The sequence below is a fragment of the Mastomys coucha genome, unplaced genomic scaffold (genome assembly GCF_008632895.1).
Source record: "Mastomys coucha isolate ucsf_1 unplaced genomic scaffold, UCSF_Mcou_1 pScaffold1, whole genome shotgun sequence".
Lineage (NCBI taxonomy): Eukaryota > Metazoa > Chordata > Mammalia > Rodentia > Muridae > Mastomys > Mastomys coucha.
In genome coordinates, this window is record NW_022196891.1 from 46,975,705 (window position 1) to 46,989,564 (window position 13,860).

General features: G+C 41.0%; 1 protein-coding gene across 1 annotated transcript in view; it reads right to left on the minus strand.

Annotated features, from left to right (window-relative positions):
- LOC116096638 (kinesin-like protein KIF14) overlaps positions 1-13,860 on the minus strand; it is a 62,445-nt gene that overhangs the window by 45,168 nt on the left and 3,417 nt on the right. Inside the window, exons 3-12 of the mRNA XM_031378658.1 lie at positions 12,854-12,941; positions 11,315-11,410; positions 9,012-9,064; positions 8,227-8,257; positions 7,517-7,624; positions 4,934-5,050; positions 4,363-4,478; positions 1,279-1,451; positions 496-643; positions 121-285 (exon numbers count right to left, since the gene is read on the minus strand). Of these exons, the coding sequence (XP_031234518.1) occupies positions 121-285; positions 496-643; positions 1,279-1,451; positions 4,363-4,478; positions 4,934-5,050; positions 7,517-7,624; positions 8,227-8,257; positions 9,012-9,064; positions 11,315-11,410; positions 12,854-12,941 (1,095 nt within the window). The remainder of the gene's footprint in view (positions 1-120; positions 286-495; positions 644-1,278; positions 1,452-4,362; positions 4,479-4,933; positions 5,051-7,516; positions 7,625-8,226; positions 8,258-9,011; positions 9,065-11,314; positions 11,411-12,853; positions 12,942-13,860) is intronic.

Below are 13,860 nucleotides of genomic sequence, written 5' to 3' on the forward strand. Positions count from 1 at the left end.
TCAGGAGGACACAGATGCTGGCCTGATTCCAGGGCAGGAGCAGATCAGAACTGGAGAAGCCAGCAGTGGCTTTGTCTTAGAGCCCTTGGCCTCTAATGATTCCTTGTTAATTATCTCTGCTTATTTCTTTGTACAGAATAAACTATCTGATGAAGATGGGAAATGAAATTCTCAGATGGACTTGTTCCATTTCGAGTCAGCTTAGGAAACTGGAATGATACCTGTAACTCCTTTGTCTCTTGAAGTTTTCTTTTTTCAGCTTCTTCAAACTTTTCCTTCCATACTCTTCCCAAAAAAAAGAAAATATTGAAGTTAAAAATCCATTTGCAGAGGATTGAAATTAAGAGACCACCAGAGACACTTAACATATGCCAACTGATAGCCAGCAGTTCTGTTCTAATGGAGGTAGTGAGAAATATCCCGAATTCTCTCATAGCTCCCCATCCTCTGAGTGTGGAGCAGTGCCTTGGTGTTCATGGTTCTGTGAGCACTCACCTTTGTATCTCTGCCATGTCTCTCTCCTGCTGATGCAGCTTCATCCTTAAGGATGTTATCTCTTGCCGGCAGAGTCTGTACTGTTCAGGGTCAATGTTCCGGTTGTTTCTCTGGGCAGCTTTTAACTTTTCAATTTCTGCCTTCAACTCTAAAGATTTGTAAAAAGACATGTGATGAGTGGCTAAATCTTGAAAAATATTTCCAATTGCTGTTCCCCACTAACCACTCTTTCCTAACCTTTTCTGATCCCCTCTCACACTTGCTCTCTGTCACTGTATACTTACCTCCTCCATCACTGTCAGGTTTGTAACTAGGACACATTAGCAAACAGGCATGGAAAATAGTTTTCTCAAAATTACATATATTAAAATTAGAATTAATTCATCAAACCTAAACTATGGAATATTTTTATAATCAAGAAAACAGGGGAGGAGAGCTTGGGGAAAGACTTGTTGTATGTTCTTGAGAATGGAAGAAGCACCTGTGTAAATGCTGGGTGGGCATAGCAGCCCGTCTGTAACTCCACTACTGCAAGGCAGAGACAAGGGACTCTCCAAAGCCGACTGGCTAGCTAGCTTAGACATACAGGGGAGCTTGGGGTCAATTGAAAGGAACTGCCTTAGTGAAAAAGACGGAGAGCAATCTTGGAAGACTCCCAACATTAGCGTTGGGCGTCCACAATACAGCAAGCAAACGTGTATATACACACACATTTGAATACATATTCAGTGTGCACACACATATACATGTAAAAGGAATGATAAAATTTGAGACAGTGGTCACCTCTGATCAACTTTGCATTCATGTCCTCGTTGACTTTGGCAATGTTGACTATCAGGCGGGCTTGGGTAGCGTATCTGAGGGTGCTCAGTGTTTCTTCTATGTTGCTGGCAGCAGGACTGATGGTAGCAATCATTGCTGTTTTTGAATTTCCACCCAGGCTTTCTTTTAATAGCCTTTAAGGAAAAGAGAGAAAGAGCCACAGTTAGACTTTTGGTCTACAACCACCTGGTAGTGTAATTGTCTAGAAAACTCAAATCAATAGACTTGAGGAAAGATTTTTCATTGACTACACATCTGATAGATATCTAACATCCAAAATATATAAAGAACTAAAAAAAAAAAGAAAAACTGAACATAAAGAAAACAAATAACCCAACTAAAAAATGAGGCACAGAACTAAGAAGGGTTCTTGAAAGATAAAACACAAATGGCTTTAAGAAACCCTTAAAGAAATGTTCCACATCCTTAGCCATCAGGGAAATGCAATGAAAACTACTTTGAGATTACCGCAGGCAGAATGGCCAGACATCTAGGCTGCTCCCAGTTTCTGCCTATTCTGAATAGAGCTGGTGGAGGGCAGACTTGTGCAACCACTATGAAAACCAGTGTGGCGGCTCCTCAGGAAGCTGCATGACGTCCCTCCAGACCCTGAGACACCACTCTTGGACATACACTCAAAGGACTCAGCATCATGCTACAGACATGCTTGCTCATCATCTCCCCTCCTGCTCTATCACAATGGTCAGAAACTGGAAACATCCTAGATGCCCACCAACAGAAGAATGGATAATGACAATGTGGTGCATTCACGCGATGGAATAGTAGTCAGCTGAGGAGAAAAATGAAACTGTGGGGCTGGAGAGATGGCTCAGCGGTTGAGAACACTGACTGCTCTTGCAGAGGTCCTCAGTTCAATTCCTGGCAACCACACAGTGGCTCACAACCATCTATAATGAGATCTGACTCCCTCTTCTGGGGTGTCTGAAGACAGCTACAGTGTGCTCATATATAATGAATAAATAAATCTTTAAGAAAAAGAAAAATAAAATTACAAAATATGTACAGAAATGGATGGAGTTAAAGGACATCTCATGTGAGGTAATCTATGTGAGACCTCTGCATGCACACTGCAACATGCATACACACATGCTCACTGTGACATGCACACACACACGTACACTGCAACATGCATACACATATGCACACACACATGCACACTGTGACATGCACACTGCGACATGCACACACACAAACATGCATACTGCAACAAGCATATACACATGCACACACAAACATGCAAACATGCATACATACTGCAAAAATGCACACACAAACATGCACACAACATGCACGTACACACACAAACATGCACACTGCAAAAATGCACACACACAAACATGCACACTGCAACAAGCATACACACATGCACACAAACATGCACACAACATGCATACATACTGCAAAAATACACACACAAACATGCACACTACAACATGCACACACACAAAATATTAAAAAAAAAAAAAAAGAATGTCCTGAAAAAAAGGAGACATTTTCCCTGAATGCTTATCATCTCTCAAACTATCATAAAGCAGAAGAATTTCAAGTAAAATGATTGGAAGCTGTGGGCTGTCTATCTTCGTTTGTGTTTATTAGAAGTTGAACATTAAATGCATACAGGGAAATGATGTTCCAGAAGTAAAGCGTACACTCTCTATAAAAACATGGAAGAGCTCTGTGCTAGCTGTTAAGGGCTAGAAAACACAATGATTCAATTCCACTTTACACACGGAGCAAACACTTGGTGATATATGGTAAACACTAAGGAGCATGAGCAGAGTGTTTTACATTCATTCTCTTAGGACTTTACATTCTTTAACCTTACTGCTACTTTAAAAGGTTTCCATGTGATGTCCATTTTATAGATGAGAAAACGTGCTGCACTATTGAATTTACCAAGTCAGAATTTATAAGATGCAAAGCTGAGATTCCACTCCAGGGAGACTGTTTCTGGAATTCATAGTTCTCCTTTATGCCAAAACAATATGAAAGCAGCCCATCATCCTTTTCTTCACTCTGCGTGTGTGTGTGCATGTGGGTGTGCACGTGCGCGTGCATGTGTGCTTGTGTGTATGCATGCGTGTGTGTCCATGTGAGTGTGTGTGTGCTCGAGCGCGTGTATTTAGCGGAGCTGGAGTCTGATCCCAAGACTTCATGCATCCCAGGCAAGCACTCTACCATCACAGCACACTTTATCTTGCACAATGATTCTTCTTCAGGGGCTGAAGGGGGCTTAGGGGGTAAAGAACTTTATACAAGCATGACGACCTGAGCTCAGGGTCCCAGAACCCACATAAAAGTTGGGCATGGTGGCACACACTTGGGTGGTTTGAATGAGAATAGCCACTGTAGGCTCATATGTTTGAATGTTTTGTCCTTAATTGATGAAAGGGGCTGTTTGGTAAGGATTTGATGTGACCTTGTTGGAGGAGGTGTGTCACTGGTGGTGGGTTCTAAAGTTTCAGTTTCAAAAGCCCACACCATTCCGGTTATCTCTCCATCTCTCCTTGCTTCCCCCTCTTCTCTGTCCTCTTCACCTTCCTTCTGCCTCGTGGCTGTGGATCAGAGGCAAGCTCTCAGCTATTGCATCAGCTCCATGCCTGCCTGCTTGCTGCTTTTCTCTGCACCATGGTCATGACATCCCCCTCTCTCTGAAGCCCTAATATAAGTGTTTTGGTTTTTTTTTTTTTTTTTTATAAGTTGCCTTGGTCATAGTGTTTTGTCACAGCAATAGAACAGTAACTAAGACACAAACTTAGACCCCCAGTGCTGGGAGGACAAGGTGGTACCCCAAGACTAGCCAGCCATTCAAACCAGAACGTTGAGCTTCAGATTCAGTGAGAGATCATTTCAGAAAATCAGGTGGAAAAAGACCGGAAGACTCCTGAATTCGACCCCTGACTTCTACATGTACATACACAGGCAAGCACATCTGTACACATATGTGCACAAACATGCATACACCACAAACATACACCCAAACCAAACCCAAAGGCAATGACTTAGGCTTTGAAAGATACTTGCCATGTAAGAGTGGATTCACGATATGGAATAAAGGCCCTCTTTCCATGTGCTTGCTCGGACAGTGCAGATATGACCTTCCCCAAAGTTAGCAAGGACTTGTTAATGCTCACACCTTCCTGTGCATGAGATTCAAATGTAATTACTTTTCTCAACTTCTCAGCAACGAATTTAGTTCACAATACACCTTTCTCTTCATACAGTGACTGAGTGAATACTTTCTTTTATAAACTATTGACATTTTTATGGCTCAGCATTAATTTTCTTTGAAATCTAATCCCAATGCAGTGGGTAAACCACAGTAATCTATAAACTAAAGATAAACATACTTTTTGTTGTTGTTGTTGTTAAGTAAATTCAATTTGCACTTTCTTAAAAATAACATCCTCAAAGTGAGTTTCAGCATCATGAGAAGAGTGGGGGGACTGCTGTGGTGCACCTGTGGTCCCTGATATTATGGGGCCTGAGGCAGGAGGGTCGCCTGAGCTAAGGAGTTCAGGGGCAGCTCAGCGACACAGCAAGACCCCAACCCACAACAGAGACAGGCAGAGAGAAGTGCCCAGCGCCTTCTTACCTTCAGTCGCTCGCCACTCAAGTGAGCTGTGGAGCAGCGCTCACTGCCAGCCAAGTCGATGAGGTTTATGCGGCTTGTGATCCTGTGGTCATGCTCTTCCCCCTCCACAAACTCTGTCTACAGCAACATCATGGGTTTTTATAAATGACATATCATCCACCTAAGCTGTTTAAGTTACATACTCTTTAAAGATTTATTGTATATACAGTGGTCTGTCTGCATGTGTGCCTCCACGCCAGAAGAAGGCATCAGATCTCATTACAGATGGCTGTGAGCTGCCATGTGGTTGCTGGGATTTGAACTCAGGACCTTCAAAAGAGCAGTCAGTGCTCTTAAGCTCTGAGCCATCCATCCCTCCAGCCCTACAACTTAGTTATCTTAAGCAAACAACTATGAATGGAGAAATGTTGATTATCTCAGCAATATAATAGCAAAACATTTCAAATCAATATAAATGTCTAGCAGCAGAGACAATCAAATTATAATAGAATAAAACTTTAGAAATTAACTCTACAAAGAATTTCTATGGCACACAATTGTTAAAAGTTTTGTGAAATCTAATTGTGATCAGAACCAACTGAAAGATTATATGCCTAAATGTTTACAGAAACTTTTAGGACTGGAACCTATGCTATGCATGACTTAAAAACCAAGCTATTACTTTTTTTCTGTGTTTCTGCATGCATGTGTATGTGTGCATGGGTGCACATGTATGAATGTTCATGCATGTATGCACACACACATATGCACCAGGAGATTAACTCGGGTGCTTCTCTTCAGAAGCCATCCATCCCACCTTGCCCTGAAGCCTGCCATGTAGCTTAGGCTGGCTGCACAACAAGCTGGGCTGAGACTTCAAGTCTGTGCCCAACACCTTAACACAGACCTGGAGCTCGAACTCAGATCCTCATGCTTGTGCTGCGAGCCCCCCAACACCTTAACACAGACCTGGAGCTTGAACTCAGATCTTCATGTGTGGCAAGCCCTTCACTGCCTTACCTCCCTAGCCTTAAAAATGTCTGATTTTCTAATGTCTTTCCAAGTACTCTAAAATTGCTATATAGTGTCATACGTTGCTATACTTTTATCAATGATATAATAAATTGTAAGTCATCTACTTTTGATATAAATTACTGGTCATGTGTTTTTGATTAAAAATTGATAAAATATGTAACTTGTTATACATAACAAGTCACTAAAAGTTAATGTGACATTTCCTGAAATCTATTCACATTTATAGCAAAATATCTCTGTCTGCTTTTAGATTTACAGAAGTAAATAAGACAAACACAAAACAAATGCATTCACTCTTATCTAGGAAAGCCACCACCAAAAACAAAAGACTCTGCACTGTGGACACAGGACTCAGGATCCTAACCAGAGCTGACTTGAAGCTGCCAGGGAAGGGAAGCCACAAATAGTCCTACCTGGCCATGATGCCCAAGAACCACAACCATCACCAGCGAGCCAGATTACCACTAACGGTGCAACAAATAGTCCTACCTGGCCATGATGCCCAAGAACCACAACCATCACCAACGAGCGAGATGATCACTAATGGTGCAATAATGGTGCTCATATATTGGTGGTAACCAACAGCTGTCTAATAGACCCTGCTCAACAGAGGAGGAACCATGCCTGTAAACCTAGCCAATTACCCAGGGCTAATGAGGTCGTGGATCTTAAAGGAGAACCTACTATTGCTACTTTACTAAATAGCACAATTCCTAGCTGTACTTTTTTTAAAGATTTACTTATTTATTTTATGTATGCAAGTACACTGTCACTGTCTTCAGACAACAGAAGTGGGAATCAGATCCCATTACAGATGGTCATGATCCACCATGTGGTTGCTGGAATTTGAACTCAGGACCTTTAGAAGAGCAGTCAGTGCTCTTCACCACAGAACCAACTCTCCAGCTCCCCCAGCTGTATTTTAAATATGTATCCTTCTATGCACAGGTAAGTGTGGCTCTCACTCTTCATCGAAGAAGCTTCTCTTTGATGAGAGACACTTACAGAAAGCAGAGACAACTGCTTACCAGGTACCAGCCCCAACAGGTACATGTGTGACACGCTCCTGCACTTAAGCCAGGAACAGCTTGGAGGAAGAGACAGAAAGGCTGTAAGAGTCAGAGGACCTGGAGACCTGCTGTGAGAGCTTGTCTCCTAAAGATGTCAGGAAAGCATCACCCATGACAGCTCAGTAGTACAGTGGCCTAAACAAGAGCTGAGCAAGGACATCACCAAGAGACATGCCAATCTAGAAGGAAAAAACCTCCTGGGACTCCACCGCCAGACTACAGGCAACTGAGGCATGTAAGAAGGGCAGGCGCAGTCTTCTTCAGTGATAAGACTCATAAATGGCTATCCAATACCATGGGGTCAGCCGAGATCATATACACACAGACAAACTGAGTATTGTGTGTGTGTGTGTATAACAACAACTACAGGAAAAGAGGTCATACATTTGAGGAGGAGGAAGGGGACAGCATGGGAGAGACTGGAGGAAGGAAAGGGAAGGGGTAAATAATGTAATTACATTTTAATTAAAGAGTGAAATTGAGTTACAGTAAAAAATACCTTGGTCTGCGTCATCACCAGGGTGAAAACAGAATGAGACCGGGAGCTTTTATCGTTCATGCCGGTAGCCGCAGTGGCTCTTTGTTTATTTCCCAGTTCCAGCCAGCTCTAGTAAGAAAAAAGCAGGCCAGGCGGGCCTATGGTGACTTACTCAAAAAGATTAAGTAACAAAAAAGAAAGCACAGTCAATTTTCACATTCATATGTAACCTACACACATGCTTAGTTAGTTTATAAAAGGAAATTATCTTTTAATAGTTTTTGTGGCCATGGTCTCTTTTGGTTTTTGCTCTATTTGTTTCTTTCACAGAAATGTGACAGAGCATAATGCCAGGAAATAATGCCCTTCAGAATCTTTCTAGCCAGGCAGTGTTGGCACACACCATTAATTCCAGCACTCAGGAGGCAGAGGCAGGCAGACCTCTGTGAATTCAAGGCCAGTCTAGTCTATAGAGCAAGACAGAAACTCTGTTTCAAAAAAATAAAAAATCTCTCTCACACACACACACTTTTTCTCTAATCTTCTAAAGTGACAGGATGTTCAGTATTTTAGTTAAGAAAATTAACTACTTTAGTTAAAACTTAACGTACACATCCAGTTAATGAGATTTTCCCTTTACTCACACCAACAATTTAGGGGAAATAAGTCTCATAAATATGTACCATTGTGCTCTATCTAGTTAAAGTGAGATAAAATAAAACCAATCTTACCTGAATATCAGAGTAAGAACTGACAATATTCCTGTTTTTTTAAGAAATAAAAAGACAAAAAAAATTTTACTAATGATTTTATTCTTGTTCAATAAATTAATAATCTTTTAATAATTACTCTCTGACAATCATAATGAACTAATTCACAAACATTATCACACTAATTCCCCCTAAGTCATTCCTTAAAAGCCAGGAAATATGATAATGCTTCAAGTTTTACCAGTAATTACGACTTTTTTTCCCTACTAAAAACTTGGAATCTTAACATTAAAATATTCTACTTTGTTACACCAAAATATATTTATCAACTCATATGTACATGTACAATATGCATGTTATTGAACAGAGCTGAATTTAAACTGAACCATTTTCCTTTCCCCTAATGAAAAGCACTAGAATGCAGAGAGTCAGTGACTCCTGGCAGGGGTGAAACTCTTCACTTAGCCTCTTAAAATAACAGGAGTAAAAAGTGAGTTGTAAAGACTCTAAGTTGACAGGGGTGGAGGTGGGGATGTGGGTGGGAGGGGGTGGGCGGAGATGAGAGTAAGAAGGAAATGGACATTTATAGTCAGATTAGTCAATAGCTGGTGTCAGAGACTTCACTGGCATTTTGAAAGATACTGACAACACAAGAACAAAGAACTAAGCCTGTTTGGACCCAGGGGAGAGAAGCACTCAGATTCAGGTTTCAATGCTGGGATCCAAACGCAGTGAGATAGGGACCATGAGCGAGAGCGCTCTCTCTGATTGCTGCTCTCCCTCACGCTGGCTGAGCAGACACTTACATTGACAGACCTTCAACATACGGCCCAGAAACAGGATGCTCCCTCACTCGCAGCTAGGGGGAAACATTACATCTTTAAGAATGTGACAAATATTTAGTAGAAAATACAATTCTGAATCTTTTTGTTTTTCAAGTTTGAGGTAGAGACGTATCTTTATCCAGAAAGAAATAAAGGTTCTCACAAAATGTATAAGACACTAAGAAACATCCTCACTGGAAATGCTTTAGTTGTATAATATAAAACAGACTGTACATGTCTTACTTTTTATTCTTAAGTTAAATCCATAGTAGCTATTATACATGCTTCTAAGTCTCTCTAAAATAAATTCATTGTAAACTTCAGATATTAAAATTTTTCACCTATACAGCGCTGTGGTAACACACACTTTTAATCCCAGCACTCAGGAGGCAGAGGCAGGAGGATTTCTGAGTTCGAGGCTAGCCTGGTCTAGAACAGCCAGGCTACACAGAGAAACTCTGTCTTGAAAATCATTTAAAAAAAAAAAAAAAAAAAAAAAAAAAAAAAAAAAAAAAAGCAAGCTTTTTAAAAAGAAAAAAAAAAGCTTTATCCAAAAATTTTAAATTGTATAGCAATCATTGAAGACTTTCTATACAATTTTAAATTGTATAGAAATCATTGGCAAACTTAATTAGACAAAAAAAAAAGATTTTAGATTTTCATTTCTTATGTTGAGACACCCTTCATAAACTTCAATTCTAACCGCAGTTTTGCTTTGCTTCTTTTTAACTGAAAATCTTTTTCATAGATGATCTTCAAATCATCAAATAAGTAAATGCTGGGGCAATGGCCTTGAGAGTGAATCCCTACAGCCCACAGGCTTGTAATCCAGCACTGGAGAAGTGGAGGCAGGAGGCTCACTGGAGCTCACTGGGGCTCACTGAACTAGCCTAACTGCTGAGCTCTGTGCCAATGACACAGCCTGCTTCAAGGGATAGACAATATTCTGATGACATCTGAGGCTGTCCTCCAGCCTCCACACGCAGGCAGATGCACATGCATGTGTGCCTTCTCTCTACACACATGTATTCAAATTCATTGAAATGCATATTTTATAAGAACACAGTTTTTTTGTTTTGTTTTGTTTTTAAAAGATTTATTTATTTTATTTATATGAGTATGCTGTAGTTGTCTTCAGACACATCAGAAGAGGGCATCAGATATCATTACAGATGGTTGTGAGCCATCATGTGGTTGCTGGGAATTGAACTCAGGACCTCTGAAAGAGCAGTCAGTGTTCTTAACTGCTGAGCCATCTCTCCAGCCCAAGAACACAGTTTTTAAAACATCTTATTTTGTGGCCTATAAACTATTTGAAATTACATATTTGGTTCATATAGTCTTAATAAATCATAGAGCAAATATTCTATTTTTAACTTTTAGACAACACCTGATTAAAAAATATTATTTGTTTGTTTTTCAAAACAGGGTTTCTCTGTGTAGCCCTGGCTGTCCTGGAACTCACTCTGTAGACCAGGCTGGTCTCAAACTCAGAAATCTACCTGCTTCTGCTTCCCAAGTGCTGGGATTAAAGGTGTGAGCCATCACTGCCCAACTTGTTTTTTGTTTTTGAGGCAGGGTTTCTTTGTATAGTCCTGGCTGTCCTGGAACTCGCTCTGTAGACCAGTTAGCCTTGAGATCCATCTGCCAATGCCTCTGCCTCCCAAGTGCTGAAATGAAAGGTATGCACTACCATGCCCTGCAACTTGCTAAAAATTTAAAAATAAGCTAAATCACAACTAATTTAATTTTCATTCGTAATGTTCAGACACTTCTAAATACTGTAGTTAAATTGGAGACTCAAAGGATTTGTTATCACATGAAAGTATCTTTGTAAAAATTGAAGCCATGTTCTCCAGGGAACTCACAAATGTATGTCATTACATTCACAGAAAAAAAAATGATAAATAAGGGCAAATGGACCAGCAGGCAAAAGTGTCTGCCCCAAGCCTGATGACCTGAGTTGATTCTGAGGACGGAACCCCCACTGGAAGGAGAGAATAGTTTCCTTGAGCCTGTCCTCCTGTCCCTATGCACCCATGGCCACAACCACCACACATGTGCATCTACACACATATACACCTTTAAAAATTATTTATGGACAGGAGAGGTGGCACACTCAGCAGGTAAGGGCACTTGCCAGCAAGCTTGATGACCTGAGTTCAATCCCTGGGATCCTCATGATAGAAGAGAACGGATTTCAGCTGAGTTGTCCAGACTTCCCCATGCATGTGCCACCCTTCCCCGTAAACAAATAAACATAGGAAAATTATTTAAAATCTTACTGGTTGTTTTCTCTGCCCACTTTCCCCTTTACAAACCAGGTCATGAATTTTTTCATTATAAACTTCAAAGAAGCTCATTTCAAGGTGGTAGCTGACCTGGAAGGAATAGAAACAAAATATCCAATTAACTTTAAGATTCCTTGCATCTTTGCAAATCATATGCTTAATACAGATCCATGATAGACTCCATAAAACAAATCTTTCTTCTAGATAAAGTTCTAACAAGTTAACTTCTAGACGAAGTTCAGTTCAAGCTATAGTATTTTAAGTACTTATCTACTATATGTATGGCTTTAGCATACTGCTAAGGATGTAAAGAAATGAAGAACAAGGCCTTGCCCATGCTGAGAAATCAAGACACTCTCCAATAGAAAGTGAACTGTCAAAGAAATGGGAGAAAACCTTTGCCAGCTATACATCTGACAGACAATTCGTGTACAGAATATGCATGAAGCTTAAAAGGCTAAACAGAAAAAGGTAAACAACCTGACTTAAAAAAAAAAAGTCTACGGAACTGAACAGACAATTCTCATGAAAAAGGACACAAATGCTCTTTCTTTTAAGTGTTATATACAATTAGACATCAAGGAAATGTAAAGAACTAATCTTTCATCTTACAAAGACAAGTGCTGGCAGGGATATAGAGAGACTGGACCCCTCAGTAGGAGGGTGGATTGGTGGAGTCACTACAGACATCATTATGGAGGTCTCTCAAAAAGCTAAAAAGGCAGCCAGGCAGGCATGGTGGCTCATGCCTTTAATCGTGGTGCTAAGGTGCAGAGGCAGGTGGTCCTCTTTGAGGCAGCCTGCTCTACAAAGAAAGTTCCAGATAGCAAAAGCCTACATCGTATAGAAAGAATCGCTTTTGTATTGTATGGAAACATCACCTATCAGTAAAAAGCTAGTAACCTATTAGCTGAGGCAGGAAATAGTAGGTGGAAGTTCTTGTACAGAGAAGAGTTCCTGGGATAGAATCAGAGGCAGGAACAGATTTGCCTGAAATTCATATGGCAGAACTCAGATTAGTTTAAACAGATAATTAGGTTACGAGCTAGTCTGGCTTGAATTGGCACATTTCACCGGCGGAGAACTAACTTATTGGTAGCATGGCTAGAAAGGCATGGCTTTTAAAGCTGAGTCGGGCTCCTACTCTGGCTTCACTATCCTGCTGTGTTTAGCTAAGTCTGCACCTACTTGACTATCGAGATACACAAATGCGCACATAAGCACCTTCTCGTAAGCCACTGCACAGTACAGAAGGAGAAACAAAGAAGCCAGGCGTGGCGGTGCACACAGAGCCTAGCACTCAAGAGGCTGGGGCAGAAGAACTGAGAGTTCAAGGGCAGCCTGAGCTATAGACCAGAACACAGCAGCATAATGTGGGCTCGACCACTGCCCCCCAGGGAGAACTGCTTCTGCATGGGGAACCTCCTTCCCTCTTCACCCGCACCTGAGAATCGTGATCTGGGAACGAGAACACCATCTTTAGACCTTGTGATGGGTCTGGGTGGTCACGACTGTGACTGAATCTGAACATACCTCTGAGGTTTGTTTTTTGGCTATTTGAGCAAAGAGATCTTCACAGAATCTTGGAATGATTCCTGGTTCTTCATTAAGCCCCATCATCCTAGAAATACACGGTGAACAAGAAAGCAACATTGATTAGTTCTTAAAAATTTCATTAAGGAAAAACGTCCAGGAAGGGAATAGAGAACTTGAAAATCGAGATCTATCACTGATACCTACGAATCTAGGCTCGGGAACCAAGCCTGCCTCATTGAGGCCTTACTCCTTCAAGCCAGGGTCTCACATATTCACACAGCTGGCCTCAACTTCTTTTTGGAGGGCATGGGAGCAGGCCTGGGGATTAAACCTGGAATTTCACACATTCTAGGCAAGTACTCCTATTAGGTTACAGCCCAGGTAGGCCTTGAATTTGACTCTCCTGCCTCTGCCTCCCACGTTCTGAGATCACAGGTGTGAACCACCATGCACAGTTTTTATGTTTCTGAGTTTGCCCCCTGACCTCCCATGTGATACTAAACCCCATTAAACCTCCATTCAGTCCTTAGATGGGAATGTCAGAAGTCCACAGTGGGAAGGGCTTACTGTGAGAGAGTACTAGCAAAGACTTCCTTCTGAGGACCTGTCTTCAAACCCTCCTGCTTAAAGCACATATTAAAATATCTCTAATAAGACCCCACGTAAGTAAAATAAAACCAGGTACTTGTATATGACCAAAATTTCTAGTCAAGTATTCATCTAGTAATTTCACAGTTGCTCATACTGGTTAATACAAAAAAGATAAAGGTGGTTGGTGTCTTGATCTTTACTAAACATGAGACCAAAATATCTTACTATCAATTCTTAATGTACACACACACACACACACACACACACACACACACACGCATGCACACATGCACACACAAATCATCTTTGATTTGACTTCAGTTTACAAAAGAAATACAAGTTAGGGCTAGAGAACTGGCTCAGTGGTTAAGAGCACTTCCAGAAGACCTGGATTTAATTCCCAGCATCTACAG